The sequence below is a fragment of the Ranitomeya imitator genome, chromosome 10 (assembly GCF_032444005.1).
Source record: "Ranitomeya imitator isolate aRanImi1 chromosome 10, aRanImi1.pri, whole genome shotgun sequence".
In the NCBI taxonomy this organism is placed as follows: domain Eukaryota; kingdom Metazoa; phylum Chordata; class Amphibia; order Anura; family Dendrobatidae; genus Ranitomeya; species Ranitomeya imitator.
This window is the reverse complement of record NC_091291.1, coordinates 140,386,648-140,412,461: the sequence shown is the minus strand read 5'-3', so window position 1 is coordinate 140,412,461 and position 25,814 is coordinate 140,386,648. Positions and strand designations below refer to the sequence as shown.

General features: G+C 44.1%; 1 protein-coding gene across 1 annotated transcript in view; it reads left to right on the top strand.

Annotated features, from left to right (window-relative positions):
- The window catches only part of LOC138651908 (uncharacterized), a 77,638-nt gene that overhangs the window by 30,937 nt on the left and 20,887 nt on the right, over positions 1–25,814 (top strand). Inside the window, exons 17-29 of the mRNA XM_069742509.1 lie at positions 3,663–3,795; positions 3,883–4,038; positions 17,193–17,319; positions 17,396–17,607; positions 17,750–17,912; positions 19,438–19,520; positions 19,768–19,928; positions 20,042–20,204; positions 20,472–20,638; positions 21,297–21,363; positions 21,458–21,589; positions 22,192–22,521; positions 22,994–23,109. Of these exons, the coding sequence (XP_069598610.1) occupies positions 3,663–3,795; positions 3,883–4,038; positions 17,193–17,319; positions 17,396–17,607; positions 17,750–17,912; positions 19,438–19,520; positions 19,768–19,928; positions 20,042–20,204; positions 20,472–20,638; positions 21,297–21,363; positions 21,458–21,589; positions 22,192–22,521; positions 22,994–23,109 (2,010 nt within the window). The remainder of the gene's footprint in view (positions 1–3,662; positions 3,796–3,882; positions 4,039–17,192; positions 17,320–17,395; positions 17,608–17,749; positions 17,913–19,437; positions 19,521–19,767; positions 19,929–20,041; positions 20,205–20,471; positions 20,639–21,296; positions 21,364–21,457; positions 21,590–22,191; positions 22,522–22,993; positions 23,110–25,814) is intronic.

The window sequence follows — 25,814 nt, the reverse complement described above, 5'->3', positions numbered from 1 at the left end:
TGGGCTTAGGCAGAACTCGGACTGCCCTCGGTGCTCACAATCCCAGGCGGGGATATTGCATATGATGTGGCAGTGCCCTAGACTGTCCTCCTTCTGGATAGTTGTTTTAAATCGTATTGAACTGGTGTATGGATGTTCTGTCCCTAGGGTTCCACTGACTTGCATATTGGGATATGTGGAGGAAATTGTTACGGACAACATGTTTAAAATAGCTATTGCACGATTGTTATTCATTGCTAGGAAATTGATCGCCAAATTTTGGATTAGAGAGGAACCTCCAACAAGAAGAGACTTTCTTAAGCAAGCGGAGCATATACTTACTTTGGAGAAAAGTATCTACACCAAAAGGAATAAGCTGGACATCTTCCACAAGCTGTGGCAACCGTGGATGGACTTGAATTAGGATGATAAATGAGAATATAGGGAACCTAGTATTCAATGGAAATATAACGGATGTTTATTCAAATGGTTGTATGATGATGGGAAGTGGGGTGGCTCTGGCTGAGGTCTCGGGTTGGGCAGGGTGGGGGGGCTCTGGGTCGGGGGGGAAAAAGTTATCTGTAAATGTTTAATGAAACATTGCCATGAGAAATATTCTGATTGTTTATTCTTTGCGGATAATAAAAATCTATCTGATAAAAAAAAAACGTTGAGGGAATTTCTCAGACAGTCTGAGTCTATTGTGAATATGGGAAAAAAACATTTATGTTAAGAGAAAAGGCATAAGAACATTTGAGACATTATGGACACCTTGGGTGTAGAGAAGATGACCCTGAACTTAGGTTATAACATGCATTATTCGCTGCTCTTGTATGTAAGGGGCAGGGGTGGATTAAGGGTAGCCAGGGCCCCGGGCTGTTCAGACACTGTGGGCCCCCTTGTCATGTGACGGGGTCATGTGACAGGGTCATCATATACCTGAACCAGATTATTCCAGAAAAATAGTTGCTGTGTGACACTATAACCTGTCAAACATCCATTGATCTAGTCAATTTACCCTTCAGTTCAGTATATAGTATACAGTGTATAGTGTCAGTGTATAGGTAACACTGACTCACCAGTGACGTCTCTAGGTGAAGTCCTTCATCTTTCATCCAGCACAGACCGCCATCACTTCATCCAGCCAGGACTCGTAAATAACACAGTTATCTCAAGCTCCGCTTGTAGAATACATGACTTAATTTTTCCCAACTTCTACATTACACCACATGAAGAAAAAGAGGCGACATAGTGTCACTCTACACAGTAACAGGACCGCCCCCCATTTAAAAAAGTGTCCTCAAAAAATAAAATAAATACATCACTGCAGTAATAATATCCCTTAATTAGCCCCTATGGTAATAATAATATCCCCCATCCTGGCCCCATGTATCTCATTCCTGGCTCCAGCCATATGTTCTCCCATCCTGCCTTCATGAGTATCCATCCTGCCCCATATGATCTCCCCATCCTGCCCCATCAGTCTCCGTCGTATCCATCCTGCCCCATGATCCTGCACGATCTGTCTCCAATCCTGCCCCATGTCTTTCATTCTGCCCCGTGTCTCCAATCATGCCCCGTATCTACATTCTGCCCATGTCTCCAGTCCTGCCCCAGTTTGTCCAGCATTTCTGCCCCCAGTGTCCAGCATCTCTGCCCCCAGTGTGCCCAACATCTCTGCCCCCAGTGTGCCCAGCATCTCTGCCCCCAGTGTGCCCAGCATCTCTGCCCCCAGTGTGCCCAGCATCTCTGCCCCCAGTGTGCCCAGCATCTCTGCCCCCAGTGTGCCCAGCATCTCTGCCCCCAGTGTGCCCAGCATCTCTGCCCCCAGTGTGCCCAGCATCTCTGCCCCCAGTGTGCCCAGCATCTCTGCCCCCAGTGTGCCCAGCATCTCTGCCCCCAGTGTGCCCAGCAATCTGGCCAAGTGTGTCCAGCATATTGCCCCCAGTGTGTCCAGGAATCTGCCCCAGTGTCTCCAGCATTGCCCCCAGTGTGTCCAGCAATCTGCCCCAGTGTCTCCAATATTGCCCCAGTGTGTCCAACATATTAAACCCCAGTGTGTCCAGCAATCTGCCCCAATGTTTGACTCCAGCATATTGCCCCCAGTGTTTGACTCCAGCATATTGCCCCCAGTGTGTCCAGCAATCTGCCATAGTGTCTCCAATATTGCCCCAGTGTGTCCAGCATTGCCCTCACTGTCTCCAGCATTGCCCCCAGTATGTCCATCAATCTGCCCCAGTGTGTCCAGCATATTGCCCCGGGCACCCCGGATTGCCGATCGCAAAAAAAAAAAAACGAGTTCCCCTAACCTGACCGGCGCTCCAGCGGCGAGCTCTCTCCAGCAGCGCGGACTCGCCGGTGACTGACAATGACGTCAGATGCCGGCGACATGTGCGCTGCGCCTGCGGCCGACTTCAGCTGCCAGCCTCCAATTGGCTGGTGGCTGTTGTTAACTATTGACGTGCGGGCGCGCGCCTGTAGGGGCCCGGTGAGCAGCTGAGACGGGGCCTGATACGGGCCCCCTCTGCCTACCGGGCCAATACGCCAGTCATGGCGTAATGCCCTGATGGCGGTGGGCAATCTGAGCGGTAGCCCAGGGCCCCCCCCACACCACTAGGCTCTGGGCTACCGCCCAGATTGACCCTATTATAATCCGCCCCTGGTAAAGGGGGAGGGAATTTCTGAAACTAATGACCACTGTTAATGTTTCTATTGTGATTTTTTTTTATTGCTTTGTACCTTGAATTTGGTTAAATAAAAATGTATATAATTTAAGAAAAAAAAGAAAGGTTTTGCGACATCCAGGTCACATATGAATAACCCTCTTGTGATGATACAGTAATTTTCTCAGAACGCTCAGCTCCTATGCCGTTCAACCCACCTGTTCTACACAAATATGTATTCTCTAAGAAAGTTTCAATGAGCCGTAGAACAAATTCCCAGAAGGTCTGAAGTCATTGTACTCTCTCTTTTGTCCTGTTTGTCATGTTTCTCGATGATTGTTTTTCTTTCCTTCTGTGCTGATCCTGACTTCCCCGGTACTGTCAGTCAGGCAATAAGCCTGGTGGAAATGGGTGGATTCCTATCTTTAATGGCAGCATTGGGGAAAAGGTGCCCCTGGTTGTTCTTCAGCATTTTAGTATAATCTTAATTATGATTTTGATCAATATTGGTGCCCAAGGTCCTGGACAATGCCTATAACTATGAGAGTGACTCACAGAGATAGCGTCCAGGACTACATTTTCTTTGGGGATTACCCATATTGTAGTGGCAGAGTGGCACAATGGTAAATTAGTAATAAAGTATCATTATTTGCCTCCATAGGGGTCTTCAGCCACAATGCTGTCAGTTATAACCAAGGGAAACAAGTTATCAAACATTTTCTACGTAGATTGTCACTAATGTTATGCTTTTAGCATCTACCTTTGTATCTGACTATTAATTGCAGTCATGGGTGAAATTATCAACATTTAGAAACCATTTCCTTATGATGACCATTCTCGCTGTTGCAGATTTGTCATCAGTGGGGGCTGTTTAATGGAAGAATGTCCTGATATGTGATGTCCACAGTAGATCTCTATGGCTAGCACCAGTACTATCTGTATATCCTCCTGGCTGTCATTACTGCAGGTTTTACCCTTGTATCCCTACTCTTATCCTAGAGTTTTACCCTTCTATCTCAGGAGGTGACAAATGTCCTGGGTCCGGATCACCACTTATGGAGCAGCGAGCAAGTGCATCTTGTGCTGTTCAGTCCCAGCGGTGTATTTGGAGTCATTCTGGTCACCGCACACCTCATCGAGTCTTTTCTGACAGGTCAGATAATTGTAATATTCATGTTAGGTGTTTTATAAGCTGTTCCCAAAAAGGATTGAAATCTTGAGAACAACACTTTGTTTTTAGGAGACTCGTGGTCGGTGCCATCACCCAGGAAATCAAGAGCAGATGATCCGGTTCTTGCATCACCAGATCCGACATCTTTACCTAGAATACCCAATCCCATCCTGTGCCTCAAAAAGGGCGACGTGGTGTTATTTCAGCTGAGTATATCACAAAATGGTAATGTCACCGGATCACTAGTAGGTTTCTGTTTTAGTGGTAAGCTACATACAGTATATGTATATCTAGAAGTTACATATAGGCACGACTATGTATAAATGCATTCCTTGTCTTCCACAGCCTCGGTGTATCACAGTACAAAGCAAAATGCTCATTCATTGGTTGATTTGATTGGTTATACGGTGTTGCGTATCCCTTCTCCGTGGTGTCACTTATTCGTCACGTGCCTGCTCTCACACGTGACTTGGGGTTGTGCCTGCAAGGGTTAATCTATCTCCCCACTCTCAGTCCCAGCATTCAACCTCTGTCCTCTGCTGTAATGGGAGCATAAATCACACACCAACACAGGCCACACACCCGCTCATACGCACTGCCACCACTCATCGAATACATGGGCGATGAGTCCTGGAACTAACAATACTAATAAAAATGTCTTTCACTCATAAGGCTCACACACCTTAGGCTATGGATTCTTTTAGAACATTCAAGGTTCAACTTGTTAAAGTTTTATACTTTGATAACAAAGGTTCAATGCTTACAATAAGAAAAAGGTATAAAAATATAATAAAAAGACATATAACTTATGCAAAACAGTGTCAAAATAAACGGGAGAAACTTACAGAAATTATCTAACTGGTAGTTGCTTTCTGCTCCCTAAGGGTAGGAAGAATGTAGATTGGATCACACCAGCTTCTCAGGCTGCCCCCATCATGTGAACACAATTCTCTGTCTGCAGACTAAATTTATAACTTTGGTCTGAGGTCAGGTTTCGAGACCGGCCCCCCAGGTTAATATCATAATTGCGGTCTGTTTGATTGGGCACGGCCGCTCTATTAATGAATATATATTATTTTCCTCTGGAGACACTTGTGAGATGGTTCCCAGGAATAGCTAACCCTCAGGCCTCAATTAGCACCTCCCCTCCAAGCACTAGGAGGTGTCAAGTGTTCCTTTCTTCTTAGACCTCTTGGTGAGATATGGAGACACAATTTCTACTAGTCCCAAGGAAGTACCTATTAACACCTAGGTGCGACTTGCCTTCAGGACAGATGTTACATTATTACTAGTCACACATATAACCCTAGACATATGTCACTACACACATATAGATATATATATACACATATTTCACCACACATTATCACTAGTCCCACATATAACCCTAGACATATGTCACTACACACATATAGATATATATACACATATTTCACCACACATTATCACTAGTCACACATACAACCCTAGACATATGTCACTACACACATATAGATATATATACACATATTTCACCACATACGGCATGAAAGGCATCAACCCATATAAAGGGTGATGTTCGGTCCATGGGCGGACATACCGCCGGTTCAACCTGTGCAACTGCACCGGGGCCCAGAGCCGGAGGGGGCCCCTGAAGGACCGAGAAAGCAGGGCGGTGAATGACAGCCGGCGGCAGGATTACTGATAACAGGAGAAGCAGGGGGCCCGCTGAGCTGCACATGTGATATGACGGTCAAAAGGGGCCCCCTGCCTGGCTTCTCCTGATAGCAGACATTACGCTGCTGTCCGGCTGTCACTGGTGCAGTGTGGTGAGGGGCGGCAGACGCTGGAAGAGAGGAGTGAGGGAGTCACTGAAGATGTGTCTCTGACTCGCTGCTGTGCAGGTACACACTACACATTCTTCCCAGAGCCTCAGTGACAGTGATCGGCAGGACTGGGATAGTGGATACACATGAAAATAGGGGGAGGGGGGGAGGAATTACTACTCTAGGTAGGAGATAGGAGAAGGCCTGGCCCGCCGGGAGTCTGCAGGGATGAGTGCTGACAGGCTCCATGTCTCCCCTGCTCATTTCCTCTGGGCCTGACCAGCTCCCTGCAACTGCACTCTCTGTAGGTACTGTACATATACCATGTGATTTATGTTGATCTATCTAGTGTGTGTGTGTGTGTACTGCTATGTGTATATATATATTGCTCGTGTGTGTGTATATATAGCTTGTGTGTGTGTGTGTATACTGCTGTGTGTATATATATTGCTCGTGTGTGTGTATATATAGCTTGTGTGTGTGTGTGTGTGTGTATACTGCTGTGTGTATATATATTGCTCGTGTGTGTGTATATATAGCGTGTGTGTGTGTACTGCTGTGTGTATATATATTGCTAGTGTGTGTGTATACTGCTGTGTGTGTATATATATATATATATATATATATTTATATATTTATATATATATATATTTATTGCTGGTGTGTATGTATATATATATATATATATATATATATATATATATATATATATATATATAGCTAGTATGTTGAAACCAGGGATTCAAGCTTCAGGAGGCTAATTTGCATATTCCAGGTGCCTTCTGGGAGAAGCGAAGTCTCCCTAAGCTAGAAGATGGTTGGGTACAGCCGGGACCAGCTGCTTCGAAAGCATCACCAAACCAGGGATTCAAGCTTCAGGAGGCTAATTTGCATATTCCAGGTGCCTTCTGGGAGAAGCGAAGTCTCCCTAAGCTAGAAGATCGTTGGGTACAGCCGGGACCAGCTGCTTCGAAAGCATCACCAAACCAGGGATTCAAGCTTCAGGAGGCTAATTTGCATATTCCAGGTGCCTTCTGGGAGAAGCGAAGTCTCCCTAAGCTAGAAGATCGTTGGGTACAGCCGGGACCAGCTGCTTCGAAAGCATCACCAAACCAGGGATTCAAGCTTCAGGAGGCTAATTTGCATATTCCAGGTGCCTTCTGGGAGAAGCGAAGTCTCCCTAAGCTAGAAGATCGTTGGGTACAGCCGGGACCAGCTGCTTCGAAAGCATCACCAAACCAGGGAATTCAAGCTTCAGGAGGCTAATTTGCATATTCCAGGTGCCTTCTGGGAGAAGCGAAGTCTCCCTAAGCTAGAAGATCGTTGGGTACAGCCGGGACCAGCTGCTTCGAAAGCATCACCAAACCAGGGATTCAAGCTTCAGGAGGCTAATTTGCATATTCCAGGTGCCTTCTGGGAGAAGCGAAGTCTCCCTAAGCTAGAAGATCGTTGGGTACAGCCGGGACCAGCTGCTTCGAAAGCATCACCAAACCAGGGATTCAAGCTTCAGGAGGCTAATTTGCATATTCCAGGTGCCTACTGGGAGAAGCGAAGTCTCCCTAAGCTAGAAGATCGTTGGGTACAGCCGGGACCAGCTGCTTCGAAAGCATCACCAAACCAGGGATTCAAGCTTCAGGAGGCTAATTTGCATATTCCAGGTGCCTTCTGGGAGAAGCGAAGTCTCCCTAAGCTAGAAGATCGTTGGGTACAGCCGGGACCAGCTGCTTCGAAAGCATCACCAAACCAGGGATTCAAGCTTCAGGAGGCTAATTTGCATATTCCAGGTGCCTTCTGGGAGAAGCGAAGTCTCCCTAAGCTAGAAGATCGTTGGGTACAGCCGGGACCAGCTGCTTCGAAAGCATCACCAAACCAGGGATTCAAGCTTCAGGAGGCTAATTTGCATATTCCAGGTGCCTTCTGGGAGAAGCGAAGTCTCCCTAAGCTAGAAGATCGTTGGGTACAGCCGGGACCAGCTGCTTCGAAAGCATCACCAAACCAGGGATTCAAGCTTCAGGAGGCTAATTTGCATATTCCAGGTGCCTTCTGGGAGAAGCGAAGTCTCCCTAAGCTAGAAGATGGTTGGGTACAGCCGGGACCAGCTGCTTCGAAAGCATCACCAAACCAGGGATTCAAGCTTCAGGAGGCTAATTTGCATATTCCAGGTGCCTTCTGGGAGAAGCGAAGTCTCCCTAAGCTAGAAGATCGTTGGGTACAGCCGGGACCAGCTGCTTCGAAAGCATCACCAAACCAGGGATTCAAGCTTCAGGAGGCTAATTTGCATATTCCAGGTGCCTTCTGGGAGAAGCGAAGTCTCCCTAAGCTAGAAGATCGTTGGGTACAGCCGGGACCAGCTGCTTCGAAAGCATCACCAAACCGCGCGCCGAATTTTTGCCTGTAGGACATTATTGCAAGAGAGCTTGGCTGAGTAGATTACACAAGAAGGAAAACACACAGCAAGTCAGCAGGATCTAGGAGCAACATGGCAGATGTGACAACCTACATGGTGAGCTGCAGCATGTGCTACATGTTCACAGATCGACCAGAAGAAGAATCCAATTTCACCTGTCAGAAGTGTAGACTAGTGGCCCTTTTAGAAGAAAAGGTGCGGGGTCTGGAAGAAAGAATAGCAACTTTGAAACTCATCAAAGAGAATGAAGACTTTCTAGACAGAACAGAAGCATCTCTACTGGTCACAGAAGGTGCAAAAAGTGTCAGAGAACCTCCAAAAGCAGATGAGTGGAAGCATGTGACCAAAAGAAGCAAGAAGACCATGGAGAAATCACCAACCACACAACTGAAGAACCGATATCAAATCTTTGTAGAGGATGAAGATGGCACACCTAAGAATGAAGCAATACCAGCAAGCAAAAAAGAAAAGGGCACACAGCAACAAGTGACAGCAAAAAGTACAGCCAAGAAGCAACGAAGAGTGGTGGTGGTGGGAGACTCACTACTGAGAGGCACAGAAGCAGCCATCTGCAGACCGGACATAACTGCAAGAGAAGTATGCTGCCTTCCAGGTGCGATGATCAAGGATGTGACCGATAGGATACCAAAGCTCTTCAGCTCCAAGGACGTCCACCCATTTCTTCTGATACATGTTGGCACCAATGACACGGCAAGGAAGGACCTACCGACAATCTGCAAGGACTTTGAAGAGTTGGGGAAGAAAGTAAAGGAACTGGATGCACAGGTAGTTTTTTCTTCTATCCTTCCAGTAGACGGGCATGGCACCAGGAGATGGAACAGGATCCTTGATGCAAACAACTGGCTAAGACGATGGTGCAGACAACAAGGATTTGGATTCCTGGACCACGGTGTGAATTACTGGTATGATGGACTCCTCGCCAGAGACGGACTACACCTCAACAAACCTGGGAAACACACATTCGCCAGAAGACTCGCTACACTCATCAGGAGGGCGTTAAACTAGAAGAAGAGGGGACGGGAAGAAAAACATTAGACTCGAACAAAGACGACCCAGGAAAACATACTCAGAAGGGAGGTAAGAACATTTCTAAAACAATCCACAGTGAGGAGATTGGAACAAAACAAAATCCTCTAAACTGCATGCTCGCAAACGCCAGAAGCCTGACAAACAAGATGGAAGAACTAGAAGCAGAAATATCTACAGGTAACTTTGACATAGTGGGAATAACCGAGACATGGTTAGATGAAAGCTATGACTGGGCAGTTAACTTACAGGGTTACAGTCTGTTTAGAAAGGATCGTAAAAATCGGAGAGGAGGAGGGGTTTGTCTCTATGTAAAGTCTTGTCTAAAGTCCACTTTAAGGGAGGATATTAGCGAAGGGAATGAGGATGTCGAGTCCATATGGGTTGAAATTCATGGAGGGAAAAATGGTAACAAAATTCTCATTGGGGTCTGTTACAAGCCCCCAAATATAACAGAAAGCATGGAAAGTCTACTTCTAAAGCAGATAGATGAAGCTGCAACCCATAATGAGGTCCTGGTTATGGGGGACTTTAACTACCCGGATATTAACTGGGAAACAGAAACCTGTGAAACCCATAAAGGCAACAGGTTTCTGCTAATAACCAAGAAAAATTATCTTTCACAATTGGTGCAGAATCCAACCAGAGGAGCAGCACTTTTAGACCTAATACTATCTAATAGACCTGACAGAATAACAAATCTGCAGGTGGTTGGACATTTAGGAAATAGCGACCACAATATTGTGCAGTTTCACCTGTCTTTCACTAGGGGGACTTGTCAGGGAGTCACAAAAACATTGAACTTTAGGAAGGCAAAGTTTGACCAGCTTAGAGATGCCCTTAATCTGGTAGACTGGGACAATATCCTCAGAAATAAGAATACAGATAATAAATGGGAAATGTTTAAGAACATCCTAAATAGGCAGTGTAAGCGGTTTATACCTTGTGGGAATAAAAGGACTAGAAATAGGAAAAACCCAATGTGGCTAAACAAAGAAGTAAGACAGGCAATTAACAGTAAAAAGAAAGCATTTGCACTACTAAAGCAGGATGGCACCATTGAAGCTCTAAAAAACTATAGGGAGAAAAATACTTTATCTAAAAAACTAATTAAAGCTGCCAAAAAGGAAACAGAGAAGCACATTGCTAAGGAGAGTAAAACTAATCCCAAACTGTTCTTCAACTATATCAATAGTAAAAGAATAAAAACTGAAAATGTAGGCCCCTTAAAAAATAGTGAGGAAAGAATGGTTGTAGATGACGAGGAAAAAGCTAACATATTAAACACCTTTTTCTCCACGGTATTCACGGTGGAAAATGAAATGCTAGGTGAAATCCCAAGAAACAATGAAAACCCTATATTAAGGGTCACCAATCTAACCCAAGAAGAGGTGCGAAACCGGCTAAATAAGATTAAAATAGATAAATCTCCGGGTCCGGATGGCATACACCCACGAGTACTAAGAGAACTAAGTAATGTAATAGATAAACCATTATTTCTTATTTTTAGGGACTCTATAGCGACAGGGTCTGTTCCGCAGGACCGGCGCATAGCAAATGTGGTGCCAATATTCAAAAAGGGCTCTAAAAGTGAACCTGGAAATTATAGGCCAGTAAGTCTAACCTCTATTGTTGGTAAAATATTTGAAGGGTTTCTGAGGGATGTTATTCTGGATTATCTCAATGAGAATAACTGTTTAACTCCATATCAGCATGGGTTTATGAGAAATCGCTCCTGTCAAACCAATCTAATCAGTTTTTATGAAGAGGTAAGCTATAGACTGGACCACGGTGAGTCATTGGACGTGGTATATCTCGATTTTTCCAAAGCGTTTGATACCGTGCCGCACAAGAGGTTGGTACACAAAATGAGAATGCTTGGTCTGGGGGAAAATGTGTGTAAATGGGTTAGTAACTGGCTTAGTGATAGAAAGCAGAGGGTGATTATAAATGGTATAGTCTCTAACTGGGTCGCTGTGACCAGTGGGGTACCGCAGGGGTCAGTATTGGGACCTGTTCTCTTCAACATATTCATTAATGATCTGGTAGAAGGTTTACACAGTAAAATATCGATATTTGCAGATGATACAAAACTATGTAAAGCAGTTAATACAAGAGAAGATAGTATTCTGCTACAGATGGATCTGGATAAGTTGGAAACTTGGGCTGAAAGGTGGCAGATGAGGTTTAACAATGATAAATGTAAGGTTATACACATGGGAAGAGGGAATCAATATCACCATTACACACTGAACGGGAAACCACTGGGTAAATCTGACAGGGAGAAGGACTTGGGGATCCTAGTTAATGATAAACTTACCTGGAGCAGCCAGTGCCAGGCAGCAGCTGCCAAGGCAAACAGGATCATGGGGTGCATTAAAAGAGGTCTGGATACACATGATGAGAGCATTATACTGCCTCTGTACAAATCCCTAGTTAGACCGCACATGGAGTACTGTGTCCAGTTTTGGGCACCGGTGCTCAGGAAGGATATAATGGAACTAGAGAGAGTACAAAGGAGGGCAACAAAATTAATAAAGGGGATGGGAGAACTACAATACCCAGATAGATTAGCGAAATTAGGATTATTTAGTCTAGAAAAAAGACGACTGAGGGGCGATCTAATAACCATGTATAAGTATATAAGGGGACAATACAAATATCTCGCTGAGGATCTGTTTATACCAAGGAAGGTGACGGGCACAAGGGGGCATTCTTTGCGTCTGGAGGAGAGAAGGTTTTTCCACCAACATAGAAGAGGATTCTTTACTGTTAGGGCAGTGAGAATCTGGAATTGCTTGCCTGAGGAGGTGGTGATGGCGAACTCAGTCGAGGGGTTCAAGAGAGGCCTGGATGTCTTCCTGGAGCAGAACAATATTGTATCATACAATTATTAGGTTCTGTAGAAGGACGTAGATCTGGGTATTTATTATGATGGAATATAGGCTGAACTGGATGGACAAATGTCTTTTTTCGGCCTTACTAACTATGTTACTATGTTACTATGTTACTATGTGTGTATACTGCTGCGTGTGTATATATAGGGCTAGTATATGTGTGTGTATACTGCTGTGTGTGTATACGGCTAGTGTGTATACTGCTGTGTGTGTGTATAAATAGGATTAGTGTGTGTATACTGTTGTGTGTGTATATAGGGCTAGTGTGTATACTGCTGTGTGTGTGTGTATATATAGGGCTAGTATGTGTGTGTATATATAGGGCTAGTATATGTGTGTATACTGCTGTGTGTGTGTGTGTGTATATATATAGGGCTAGTATATGTGTGTATACTGCTGTGTGTGTATACTACCGTGTGTGTGTGTGTATACTGCTGTGTGTGTATACTGCTGTGTGTGTATACTGCTGTGTGTGTGTATATATAGGGCTAGTATGTGTGTGTGTATACTGCTGTGTGTGTGTGTTTGTATATATATAGGGCTAGTATGTGTGTGTATACTGCTGTGTATACACATATGTTATTATAGGTATTTTATATACAGTGTACATGCATGAGGGGGGCCCCAAATGTATTTCCTGCACAGGGGCCCATTGCTGCTTGTGTCCGCCCCTGGTTCGGTCGCCAACATGCCCGGAGACAGAAGGTTCATATTAGCAATCACTTTGTCCCTATAGAGCTTTTATGAGCCCCATGTCAACCGGCCATTAAAGAAGCACTCCCATCAAAATTGTTATCATCTTAATCTATTGCAGCTATCATATTATATATCACTGTGTACTTACAATTGCTCATTTTGCCTTACTAGCCAGAATGAGGCAAAACGAATCCCAGCAACAATGACATATTGCTGTTTGTTTTCCTCATTTCACATATTTTTTTAACCTGTATTTCAATACAGTAAAAGGTAAATTTAAATTGTGGAGTTAAAAAATGCAACTGAAATGCCTACAAATAAACATGACCTCTTGTGGAAGGAAAATAGTTTTAGAAGGTGGGGACTGAAATGCTGAGAGATTAAATACTTTATACTATTTAATATGCCATTTTCCAGCCTGTGGATGCATGGATATTCAGATTATCACCTCATTTATGCAGAAGTTTTTTCATTTGTATTCATTTATGCCCATGTTCTATGCGGATATGCATATGTTTATAGGAATTGCAAAAGTGATGATCATTTGATTATTATAAGGGAGGGTATTTACACCACAGGAGATTCCCGAATAACCAGATCTTTAGGGAGGGAGTATCGCTTGCAGGACTTTCCTCCTGACACTTTACAGGCTAAGTGAATGTCAGGACGATGATTTTGAGTGAACTTCTATATTTAGACGTCTAGTCCGTGCTATCTCTAAGTATGTTGCAACTTTTTCTGTATAAGGTCATAGAGATGTCAATCACTGATTAGACCCGCCCACTGGACTCCCAAGCTCAGAATGATTAAGAATTTCGGTCAAAAAGATACAAGATTTTTTTTTTGTCTATGAACCCATCCATCAATCTGCTCATCCCGTCCTGCTCTAGATCATGCTACCCGGCCTTCCGACTGCATGAGCAATATGACCGGTTGCTCTTTATCAGCCACAAATCTCTTCGCAGTACGATTATCACACTTAAGTTTTCAGGAAATATCTAATGTTGCTAAGGTAATAGTGATTATAAATGTTGTATTCTAAGTCTAAATGTATTCTAAGTCTTTTTATATCAGTCTGCAAAAGTCATTCCAAAGGAGCAATTAGTAAAGCCTTCAAGGACCAAGGGTTAGCCCGAAAGAGAGAGAATGACTTGAGAAGTCGCATTGCCGTATCCACATCTTAGATGGCCGGTAAAGCTGATACTCCAGCATCGTGTGATAATCCGCCAAAGTCACTCAGTCTCAGCTCTTTCTAGGAGCTCCAACCTCGGCTAGGCTTTTACTCAGCAGGACGTAGTTTCCAGAATCCCTCCTGGAGATTTGCCACATTTTGAACTCGCATGAGACTTTTATATGCAAAGTCCTGGAAGAATCCTCTGGAGACTTATTTTAAAAGACAATATTTGCTCTTATTTTATGGCAAAAGCTATGCAATTAATATTCCTTTAGTTATTTATAAGCAAGATTTTCTGTAATCCCTACTAGGGTTTGAAGTAAAACAATATGCAAAAATGTCGGATCTGAGAAAGAATGCCTGTCCTGGAGGTTCGGGGAGAAAAAGTTCTCGCCTTTTCATTTCTAGAGAATTGTGATCAGGTCGTTATCTCCAGTTCCTAAACAAAGGACCAAGGACTGAAAGATCTTTTTCTTCAGACACAATTCCTGGGGGTTAGCAAAAACTGACATGTTGGAAACACATTGAATTTAATGGCCCCTGGGCCGAGACCTTACTGAAAGTGCAAGAGCAACTCCACAAAAATCATTTGATCCTACAGAGAGCAAGGAGTAGTAGCCCTCCAAAGACATACTGATAGGGAATCTAGATTGTGAGCCCCATCAGGGACAGTGATTATAATGTGTGCAAAACTGTAAAGCGCTGCGGAATATGTTAGCGCTATATAAAAATAAAGATTATTATTATTATTAGCCCTCAAAGAAACACAAAGGTATAGAAAGTAGAGTGAGACAAAAGTTGTATAAGTATAGTAAAAAAATATCTTTATTGATTTAATTCACTCACAAAAGTAATGCGGACATGTAGCCCAAATACAAAATACAAGACGAGAGTAAAAATGGGAGGGACAAAACAAATAGGCGTCTCAAAACACCAGAGAACGTCCACTGAACATATTAACATCAAAAAATTGCCCAGAGAAAAAAAAGTACAAATGTAATTCTCCATAAAGAAAGGTATTGAGACCCCAGTACTGTCCAATTTTATATTGATCTAAATGAAACATAAATGTGTCTAACTAGCATGTGCTAAACAGGACCCAGGAGAAATAAAACAAATGTTGCTCATAGTGCATAGTAAGATCTATTGCTTACCTATATGGGGGGAGGGAACCCAGCGAAGAGTGAACGCACTAGCCCCAACGCACGTTTTGCGTAGTTGGCTTCCTCGGGGGGCCGATTCCTGGGGGTAACAACTTTGCTGCACAGAAAGTCACCATACTCCCTTTTATAGTTTTAAACTCAGCCACATCTCCTTGAAGCCTTGGTGAATTGGACTGGTTCCTACAAATGAGACCTAGTCCCTGAAGAAGGTTGGTCTGACTTCAGAGATGCAAACAGTCATATACATAGGACAGACTCTTTTACTATGGAAATACATTTGTCTTTGGGCACCTGAAAGGATCCTTTCTATACAAGATCTGATAATTTATTGTACAAAAATCAACCTTGGTTGCAAAATATTGTCTTCTAGGACAGATATGAAAATAAGAAAGGCAGAAATAGCAATGATCAGAAGTTCATCAGAATATGGAGCAATATGTATCATGGGATAACTAAATAAATCTTGAACCATTTGCTTTGTTAAAGTTATACAAGCAGATGAACTCCAAAAAATAAGTGCTAGGGACTGGAAATTGATAGTATTTGGGTTTATCTGAAGCCTAAGTGTGGTATATTATGTAAACTGGGATGTGGTAGTACAAGTCTTTAATACAGCCATGTATCAGAATACTACTAATGGCTTGAGGGCCACACCAGGGTCTACAGATTCAGAACAGGAGGTCTGTTCAGTATCAGGAATACTGGAGCAATGCAGACAACAGCGAAGACCTGAGACCAGGAAAACAATGCCAATGTCTAATTGCCAAACTTCCAGTTGCTCAGAAAGCGAGGAGCGTTCTTACCACTGAGCGGAAAAGAGGTGCACACCGGAGAAAGGACTGTAGCTGCTGTATAAGACCAAAGCCCAATAAGAAAAAGTGATTAAACAGGTCCTGTGCTGCTGTCATAAAGAGGATGAGGATAGAAAATGTCTCAGTAGAGGAGATGAAACTTTGTCTTGGGTGAAAAAAATGGATTAAAAAATCCACAACGTTATTTGACTGCTGGAAAAGTCATTGTTTCATTCCTGCATTGTGGATACTGTGGAGGCCAAGAAGCATCTACCTCCAAAATGTGTTGAAGGACATCTGTCACAATAAATTAACACTGCAACCACGTTGCCTTGTAAGAAATGGAGAACAATAAATATCAGTCTTTTTGGTTTTTAAATCTGTTCCTCTGTTGCCTGTAAAAAAAAAAAAAAAAGATTAAAAAAAATTGATATGCAAATATAGGTGCTCAGTGCGTACTGGGTGTGGCCAAGTGCCTCTGTGCACCGATCCACCCACTTAGTTACATTATTGCCCCTCCTGCCTTCTATGTCGGTTAACAGTGGTGTTTGCCTAGAACCAGCGTAGCCTCTTTTATGTGATCACTGTCCATGTGCAGGTGGGAGCACAGAAATTGCTCTCCGCGCTTTGGACATTTCTCGTTTCCTCTATCAGTTCAGGAGAGAGCACAGAAATCACTGTCTCCTGGCTTCTGACACTGCTCATCTCCTATGCACTCAACTCAGTGCAGAAGAGCGCACAGAAATCGCTCTCATATCGCTTCTGATATTACTTGCCTCCTCTATCACCACAGTTCAGAAGAGAACACAAATCTTTCTCTCCTCGCTTCTGGCATTGGTCGTCTCCTTTCACCTCAATGCAGAAGAGAGCGCATGAAGATCTCTGCTTGCTTCTGACATTGCTCGTCTCCTCTCACCTCAGTTTAGAAGAGCACACACAAATCTCTCTTCTCGATTCTGACATTGCTCATCTCCTTTATCACTTCAGTGCTGGAGAGAATACAAATCTCTCTCTCCTCGCTTCTGACATTGCTCTTCTCTATCACTTCAGTGCAGGAGAGAGCACAGAAATCTCTCGCTTCTGACATTGCCCTTCTCTATCACTTCAGTGCAGGAGAGAACACAAATCTCTCTCTCCTCGCTTCTGACATTGCTCTTCTCCTCTATCACTTCGGTGCAGGAGAGAACACACAAATCTCTCTCTCCTCGCTTCTGACATTGCTCTTCTCTATCACTTCAGTGCAGGAGAGAGCACACAAATCAGTATCTTTGCAGTTACATTGCTGTGCGGATTTACCTTAGTAATGTCATTGGCAAGGAGAGAGTGAGTCATTTATCTCCTGTATCGTATGTCAGGACATAGACTATCTAAATAACACATCTTATCCGGTATATTACAGAGCGGACGTCCAGTCATTATCCCCTCTATCAGAAGGATCACTTGTTTAATACAAACCCTCATTGGGATTTTGGGGCATTCAGGAGGCTCAACCACCTCATCAGGGAGACCCATGTGAATGTTTCCAGGTAGTTGCTGTCTACTCGCAGTTTATCACTTTAACTCCTTGCACAGGACTCTGATCACGTATTCTCTGTGTTGAAGATTCGCCCACGTGTTCACAGATCCCGGTACATACGTTTTCATGGACAACGGGATTAGGGATCGATCACTTTTTGTGACGGTGAAAGAGAATAATGTGTATTGTGATCCGGGGGCCTCCCGTATCCAGCCATCTTCTCCATATCAGCTGGTCAAGCAGGGTATCGTCACCCAACACAGGCTCCATCTGGCACCAAACTGGCCTGCTATTTTGGGTAATATATCAGTTCCTTCATAGTGTGTATAGTGCGGGCATAAGGGGAAGAGGGGCAGCATTTTATCCTATTACTGCTATCCTCACTATTATACTGGGTCTGTAGCTGCAATACTAATGTTGGCATCTTGTATGTGCTGTAGGCATCCTGCTGTTGCTCCTCATAGTTATGGTCTCTCTCCTGGTCCTCACCTTGGTACTACGGCCCTCACTCTACACCCCCTGCCCGCTGAAGAACTGGAAGCCCAGATGGAGGAGTCTTGGAGAACTTTATATCCCACCTGAATATGTCCTCACACAAGACAGGTGGCCTTCATGATATGTACAGTATCTATTATGTATAATACTCTGATATGCTTTAAATATTTAGACAATACAACTTATGACCTCCATACAGTGGCATTCGATGTAGGATTCGATGGTAGGTGAGAGTCTGATATGTTGTGGTAGAGCGTTCCAGAGTAGGGATGATACGCGAGAGAAATCTTGTATGCGATTGTGGGAAGAGGAGATAAGAGGGGAGTAGAGAAGGAGATCTTGTGAGGATCGGAGGTTGCGTGTAGGTAAGTATCGGGAGACGAGGTCACAGATGTATGGAGGAGACAGGTTGTGGATGTCTTTGTATGTCATGGTTAGGCTTTTGTACTGGAGTCTCTGGGTAATGGGGAGCCAGTGAAGGGATTGACAGAGTGGAGAAGCTGGGGAATAGCAGGGGGACAGGTGGATTAGTCGGGCAGCAGAGTTTAGAATAGATTGGAGGGGTGCGAGAGTGTTCGGGGGGAGGCCACAGAGCAGAAGGTTGCAGTAGTCAAGGCGGGAGATGATGAGGGCATGGACTAGGATTTTTGCAGATTCTTGGTTTAGGAATGTACAGATCCGTGAAATATTTTTGAGTTGAAGGCTGCAGGAAGTGGAACGGGCTTGAATATGCGATTTGAAGGAGAGATCAGTGTCAAGGATTACCCCGACACATCGAGCTTGTGGGACTGGGGAGAGTGGGCAGCCGTTTACTGTAATGGATAGGTTCGTTGGGGGGGGGGGGGGTCGCGTGAGATGGGGGAAAGATGATGAATTCTGTTTTGTCCATGTTAAGTTTTAGAAATCTAGCGGAGAAGAAGGATGAAATAGCGGATAGACATTGAGGGATTCTGGTTAGTAGGGTGGTGATATCTGGTCCAGAGATGTAGATCTGTGTGTCATCAGTATAGAGATGATACTGAAAACCGTGAGATTCTATGAGCTGTCCAAAAGTGTAAATGGAGAAGAACAGGGGCCCTAGAACTGAACCTTGTGGGACTCCGACAGATAAGGGGCGAGGTGAGGAGGTGGTGTGTCAGTGGGAGACGCTGAATGTTCGGTCAGGTATGACGAGATCCAGGATAGGGCATAGTCTGTGATGCCAACGGATGAGAGGGTCTGTAGTAATAGGGAATGTGTCAAAGGCAGAGGACAGGTCCAGGAGGAGGAGGACAGAGTAGTGTCGCTTGCTCTTGGCAGTTAATAGGTCATTGGTGACCGTAGTTAGGGCAGTTTCAGTGGAGTGGTGTGACCAGAAGCCTGATTGTAAGTGGTCGAAAAGGGAGCAGGAAGATAGATGGGAGGACAGTTCAAGATGGATGTGTTGTTCCAGTAGTTTTAAGGCATAGGGGAGAAGTGATATAGGGCGATAGCTAGATACAGAGGATGGGTCGAGAGAGGGCTTTTTGAGGATAGGTGTGATTGAGGCATGTTTAAAGCATGTATATGTCGTACATGTGACTTTTTGCCAGATGTCACTTTCGTCCCCTTTACGCTACAGTCCTGTCTGATATCCGCATGTTTTCTCTTTTAGTCTCCAGTTTTATGAAGCTGTTGGCTCTCGCAGCTCTGGAGAAATACAAGACATTGGGAAGAAGGAAATCTCTTATGGATCAGGTGCATACAGTACATGATGTGTACGGGTCAATGATGCTCAGCCTCTGCTCACTGTGTGTTCCCTATCGGATCCCTATAAATAAGTGTCTGCTATAAGTATCATTTCCCAATTAAAAGACCCCAAAAGAGAATTTTTCTAATTGGACCTGATCTGTCCGGTTGGTTTTACACCACGTTAGCCATCACTATCCGTATTTTTCCTATTCATTGGTGGCCACAGAGCCGTCACAGACATACTTTGTCTTAGATCATAGGAGCTGTGTACACATCCTGGAGGATTTCAATGTACGAACTTTATTTGACAAATTGGAAGATCAAAATCTTCACTTGACATCTCAGCTAGGAAGACACCGGAACGAAACGCTTTCCTTCTACAAGGCCTTCATACACAGGATACAGGTGCTGAAGGTGAGCCCAAGGCCATCTCCGTGACCCAGACCTGCTGTATGAAAGGCTCTGGTAATGGTTTTGGCTGGGTCATGTATGTGTTTTTTTTTTTTTTGTTTTTTTTACTGTTACAGGAAATGTTACAGACCCTCGAGCTGGGGACCAATAAAAGTGTTGAGTGGAGGAAAATTCCCCTGGAAGGTGAAGAAGAAAGTACAAGAGCCACCATGACTTCCCAGCAGAGTCAGAGCTCATCCCTAAGCATGAACCAGGGGTATAACACTGAACTGACCCAAGGTGAGGCTCGTTCATGACCTGGAGAGCAATTATTTTATGTTGCTATATGCCTGCACCGAGGCCTCCTTACAGCAGTTGGCCACTACTTTGAGTCTCTTTTATGTGAATGCCATAGATGAGCTCCTTTTGTAATTACATCACTTTTCCAAATCCGTCTGCAACCTCCGATGAAGCTTGACTTGATGTCTCACTTCCTTTTTGACTCAATCAGGGACACATTGAGCGCCATTTTCGTAATTACCTGTTGTCGCATCCTTTTAATTTCAGGAGTTTTCATGCAAGAGGCCACCGCACTTATGAAAGTTTTAAAGCTCACATTGATGAAGGTCTCCACTGAGCTAGCCGCTAAGAAAACCATGTCTGCTAAGGAGCAGCACAACCACATGAAGGGTCATAATGGTGCCAGAGCAACAAAACCTCTGCAGCACGACCAGGTCAGATCTCACTGTTCAAAGTTATGGGTGGATTTGGGACTTTTTATTTTTACTTATGTGCATGTGTTTTTGGCTAAGAAACGTTTTTATTATAAAGTTTAGTGTGTGTTTTGTATCACAGACTGCGGACTGCGTTAGCAGTGATCTTGTTCTCAGGTCTGTAACCCTTATCTCTACTCCTAAATCATCTTCTAAACTGATTGAAGACCACATCTGCTTCACCTCAGAAGATAAATAAGGATTACATTCACTGGTAACTCCTTTCAGTCTGCTGTGTACAATGATAAACAGAGGATGTAGAAATCGAATGCTGAAGAATTCACAAAAAAAAATACCATAATGCTTGTAGTTCACTGCACAAGGGTGTTTGGGGGTCCGAGACCTGAACCTTCAATGGTGATAAACTGATAGCATGTCCTAGGAATATGATTTCACTTTATAAGGCAGGAATAAGTGAATTATGGGTTGGTTGCTGATAGTGGCAGCAGCACATTAGTGACATTTTCACAGTTTTTGATATTTTATGGTTTTTATCTGTAATTTCCTACATATGAAAAATGATTGTAATGTGGATTATTCAATTAACCTAATTCCACTACTAACTCTACAACAAGGGACGCAGTACCCGAGTTCTGAATATTTTCTTACTTTACCTTAGACCTCAGCCAATAAGATCGCTTATGAAGGTCTGATGAACGGCAACATACCGATGCTTTCTTCTGCGGGTGCGTCATATCCAATGATACATTAGAAGAATTAGGACCTTTCTGTAACATTTGTTTGGACTTGGATATTTAGATTTTACGTTTACTTTCCTAGGTTCGCAGTTACACCCACAGCTGTTTATGACGACGTTGTACAGAGAAGAAAACCTTAAGAAACTTATCACAGCTAGCCCTTTATCTAGGACTTTGGAAGAAATCAAACAAGCACTTAATAAACAGACCCATGGTAATGATTGGTAACTGGGATGTGTGACAAATGATGGCAACACCTGCTCTAAATTCTTCATAAAACATGTTACCGTAGCTTCTGTCATATTTACAAAAAAGCAAATAGTCTCATCTTCATTCTGTGATATGAAATAGACTATTCTAATTTTTTTGCAATTTGTGTTTGGTTTTTTTTCTACAACGGAGCACAAAATCCCACAGACTGACACACATTCTCCAAAATGTTTTCTGCTCCATAACTTGCCATCTGCTCTTTAGCAGTGGGAGGTTCTTCTTTTTCTTCATCCTGCCAGCACTAAAGGTGCTGGATCAATCACTCCAATACTTCCCAGCATGCATTGCTCCATCCACTGTCCAGTGGCTTCCATGCTCTGAACTGAAGGCTAACCTCTCTTCCTCAGAGTGAAAACTACAAGAGATATATATATAATGGTGACATGAAAAAGAGATGAAAAATCACCAAAAACTCTTAAGAATGTATGTTTGGCAAAAACATGATAAAAGTAATTTTCTGATGACACATTCTCTTTCTGTCAACAATAACCACGTTTATGGCCACAGCTCAATTACGCTCTCTTCTTCTTCTTCTTTTTTTTTAAGAGAAACAGAAAAACTTTGAGCCCGTCACCGTCGGCAGCCTTGTCCCCATGGACATGAGCCGGCTCTCCCCCCGTCAGTTAGTTGTGTTCCGGTTTGGCTCCGCTCTCCTCCATCTTGTATGTCATGGCTGCTCCCAGTTTCCTCTGCTTCTCCTGATAGCTCAGACAGTGCCCAGAATCCAGAGTCCTGGGCAGCTGACGGAGGATCTGCATCTCGGAGATTCCTATTATGATACAGAAAATAAAGCTTTGTTTGTGCCGTACCCGAGCCTGGACCATGTCGGGGAGCTGGCAGCGATCATTGTGCATGCAGTGGCACGGGTCGCTACCGGTGAGTAACAGAGTCTAAAGCTTATGGAGCGATGAAGTAGATATTATAATGTGAAAACAACGTGTAACTTATTAGGCTAGGTTCACATTGCGTTAGTGGGTTTCCGCTAACGGAATCCGTTACATAGCGCCACTAACGAAATGTAACAGATCCGTTAGCGCACCCATTGACCGCAATGTATGTAACGCATCCCTAACGTATGCCATTTTTGGCATGCGTTAGCGATGTTCCGTTATTTTGTGACGGACCTCGAACGAACGCTGTCTGCAGCGTTTTTGGGTCCGTTCTCGCTAGCGCAGATCGGGCATCTGCGCTAGCGCGATCGCTAAACGCGATCCCCTTTTGGACATTGCGTTAACGCAGTCCGTTCGCATATGCGCTAAATGGACTGCACTAACGCAATGTGAACCTAGCCGTCACTTGTTGCCACTTTTTATCATAGTGACTGATGCTTTGTGCGCTTGCTTTTTAGGACTGCATCAAACCCCAATTAATAATGAATACATACAGTGCATGAATGGAGCCGTCAGGGCGATGTCCCGCGCTTTGTTTCATTCCTGGGGGGCAGACAGACCAGTGATTCTCACAGTAAGTGCTGTCGGTACACCCCAGAATCTCCGTGTCTGTGCTGATTGATGAGGAATGTGCATATTTGCAGACATCTAGTTATCGTCATACAGGATGTGTCCTCTATACATGTGATAATGGTGGCGTCACTTGCATATTTCTGGAGCTATGTACCTGACATTGACATGTCACTGTTGAAATGACTCCTCAGGGAAGACCTTCCAAATAAGTATTATTTCATGATAAAAGGGTTAGTGGCTTCGGAAAAACCTTTGTGCTCCCGGGTATAGTATGTTTTAAAAACACAAGCTGCTCTTTTCTCACCTTCTCCAGGTCCCATGCTTAGTCTTCACCACTGCTCCCGGTATCTGATATTGTCTGTAGCACGGATGTCACATTGAAAATGTTGCAGTCAATAACTGAGATCAGCGGCTTGTGCTGTCAGTTCGTGCAGGGCTGCTGAACTCATGACTAGAGATGAGCGAATATGTTCGGAAAACGATCGCCAAACATAAATTTGGCACAAATGTGGTACATTCGGATTTGTGATTGGTAACACGAGCATTTTTCTTAAAATCGGAAAAAGTCGATGGTATTCGGTAAAAGGTAGAATAAAAGCCGGCAATTCATGTGCCGCGTATATTAAAATCACAGAGTGACAGGTTAGAATAGATAGAATATATATATACACACATAGAATACATAGACATATAGATGTCAATGACATACAGTACATATATATATTTATATATATTAGATAGATAGAAGAAAAGCCGACAATTCATGTGCCACATCTAATATATAATTGCCTAGAATACTACTTCCTGCAATTTGTGCCAACTTCTGTGGCTTTGTCCGGAGCTAATGTCCGGAGATAAGTGACGTCAACAGTGTCCAGTGTCTGATTGGTTGCCGCCTGCTGCGAGCGACCAATCAGAAACGTGCCGTACTGTGACACACTCCGCCCGCCATTTTGGTGTGATTTTTGAATTTTTACCTCACAGCAAGTTTCTACTGCGTGGAGGCGGGCCCAGTGACGTTGCTCTTCAAGCTCCTGCCGAATTTCGTCAAAAAAATGATAATACCATTTACCAAAACTATATATATTTAGTTGTGAAGTGGTTCAGTGACATTTTCACACCAATTTTGAACTTTTGTTTGGTGTTTTCTCCATATACTGCCTATTATTTTTGTTCTTTCTTACTATTATTTATTAATTGTATTATTCTTACATTTGAATAAATAAAGTATATATGGATTCTAGACTCCCGATTCTTTAGAATCGGGCTGCCATCTAGTCTACTATATAATTGTCTAAGGGTCACTTCCGTCTTTCTGTCTGTCCTTCTATCACGGATATTCATTGGTCGCGGCCTCTGTCTGTCATGGAATCCAAGTCGCTGATTGGTCTCGCCAGCTGCCTGTCATGGCTGCCGCGACCAATCAGCGACGGCCACAGTCCGATTAGTCCCTCCCCTGCAGTCAGCGCCCGGCGCCCGCTCCATACTACCCGCAGTCACCGCTCACACAGGGTTAATGCCAGCGGTAACGGACCGCGTTATGCCGCGGGTAACTCCCTCCGTTACCGCCGCTATTAACCCTGTGTGACCAAGTTTTTACTATTGATGCTGCCTAAGCAGCATCAATAGTAAAAACATCTATTGTTAAAAATGATTAAAAAAAATAAAAAATTATTATACACTCACCTTTCGCGATGCTCCGGTGACCGCTCCGTGCAAGCGGCAAGTTCCGGTGCCAAGGATGATATGGGAGAAGGACCTGCCATGACGTCACGGTCATGTGACCGCGACGTCATCACAGGCCCTGCGCGAGAAGGACCTGCCATGACGTTATGGTCATGTGACCGCGACGTCATCACAGGTCCTTCTCGCGCAGGGCCTGTGATGATGTCGTGGTCACATGACCGTGACGTCATGGCAGGTCCTTCTCGCGCAGGGCCTGTGATGACGTCGTGGTCATGTGACCGCGATGCCGTCGCAAGTCCTGCGCGCCTGCGCGAGAAGGACCTGCCATCACATCACGTTCATGTGACCGCGACATCATCACAGGTCCTGCGCGAGAAGGACCTGCCATGACGTCACGGTCATGTGACCGAACTACAAGGGGCCCTCGGAAGGTGAGTGTATGTTTATTTTTTAACCTGTGACATACGTGGCTGGGCAATATACTACGTAGCTGGGCAATATACTACGTGACTGGCCAATATACTACGTGGCTGGGCAATATACTATGTGTCTCTGTGCTGTATACTACGTGGCTCTGTGCTGTATACTACGTGGCTGGGCTATATACTACGTAACTGGGCAATATACTACGTGCCTGGGCAATATATTACGTGGGCTGTGCAATATACTACGTGGGCTGTGCAATATACTACGTGACTGGGCAATATACTACGTGGCTGGGCAATATACTACGTGGCTGGGCAATATACTACGTGACTGGGCAATATACTACGTGGCTGGGCAATATACTACGTGGCTGGGCAATATACTACGTGAGCTGTGCAATATACTACGTGGGCTGTGCAATATACTACGTGACTGGGCAATGTACTACGTGACTGGGCAATGTACTACGTGGCTGGGCAATATACTACGTGGCTGGGCAATATACTACGTGGGCTGTGCAATATACTACGTGGACATGCATATTCTAGAATACCCAATGCGTTAGAATCGGGCCACCATCTAGTCTACTATATA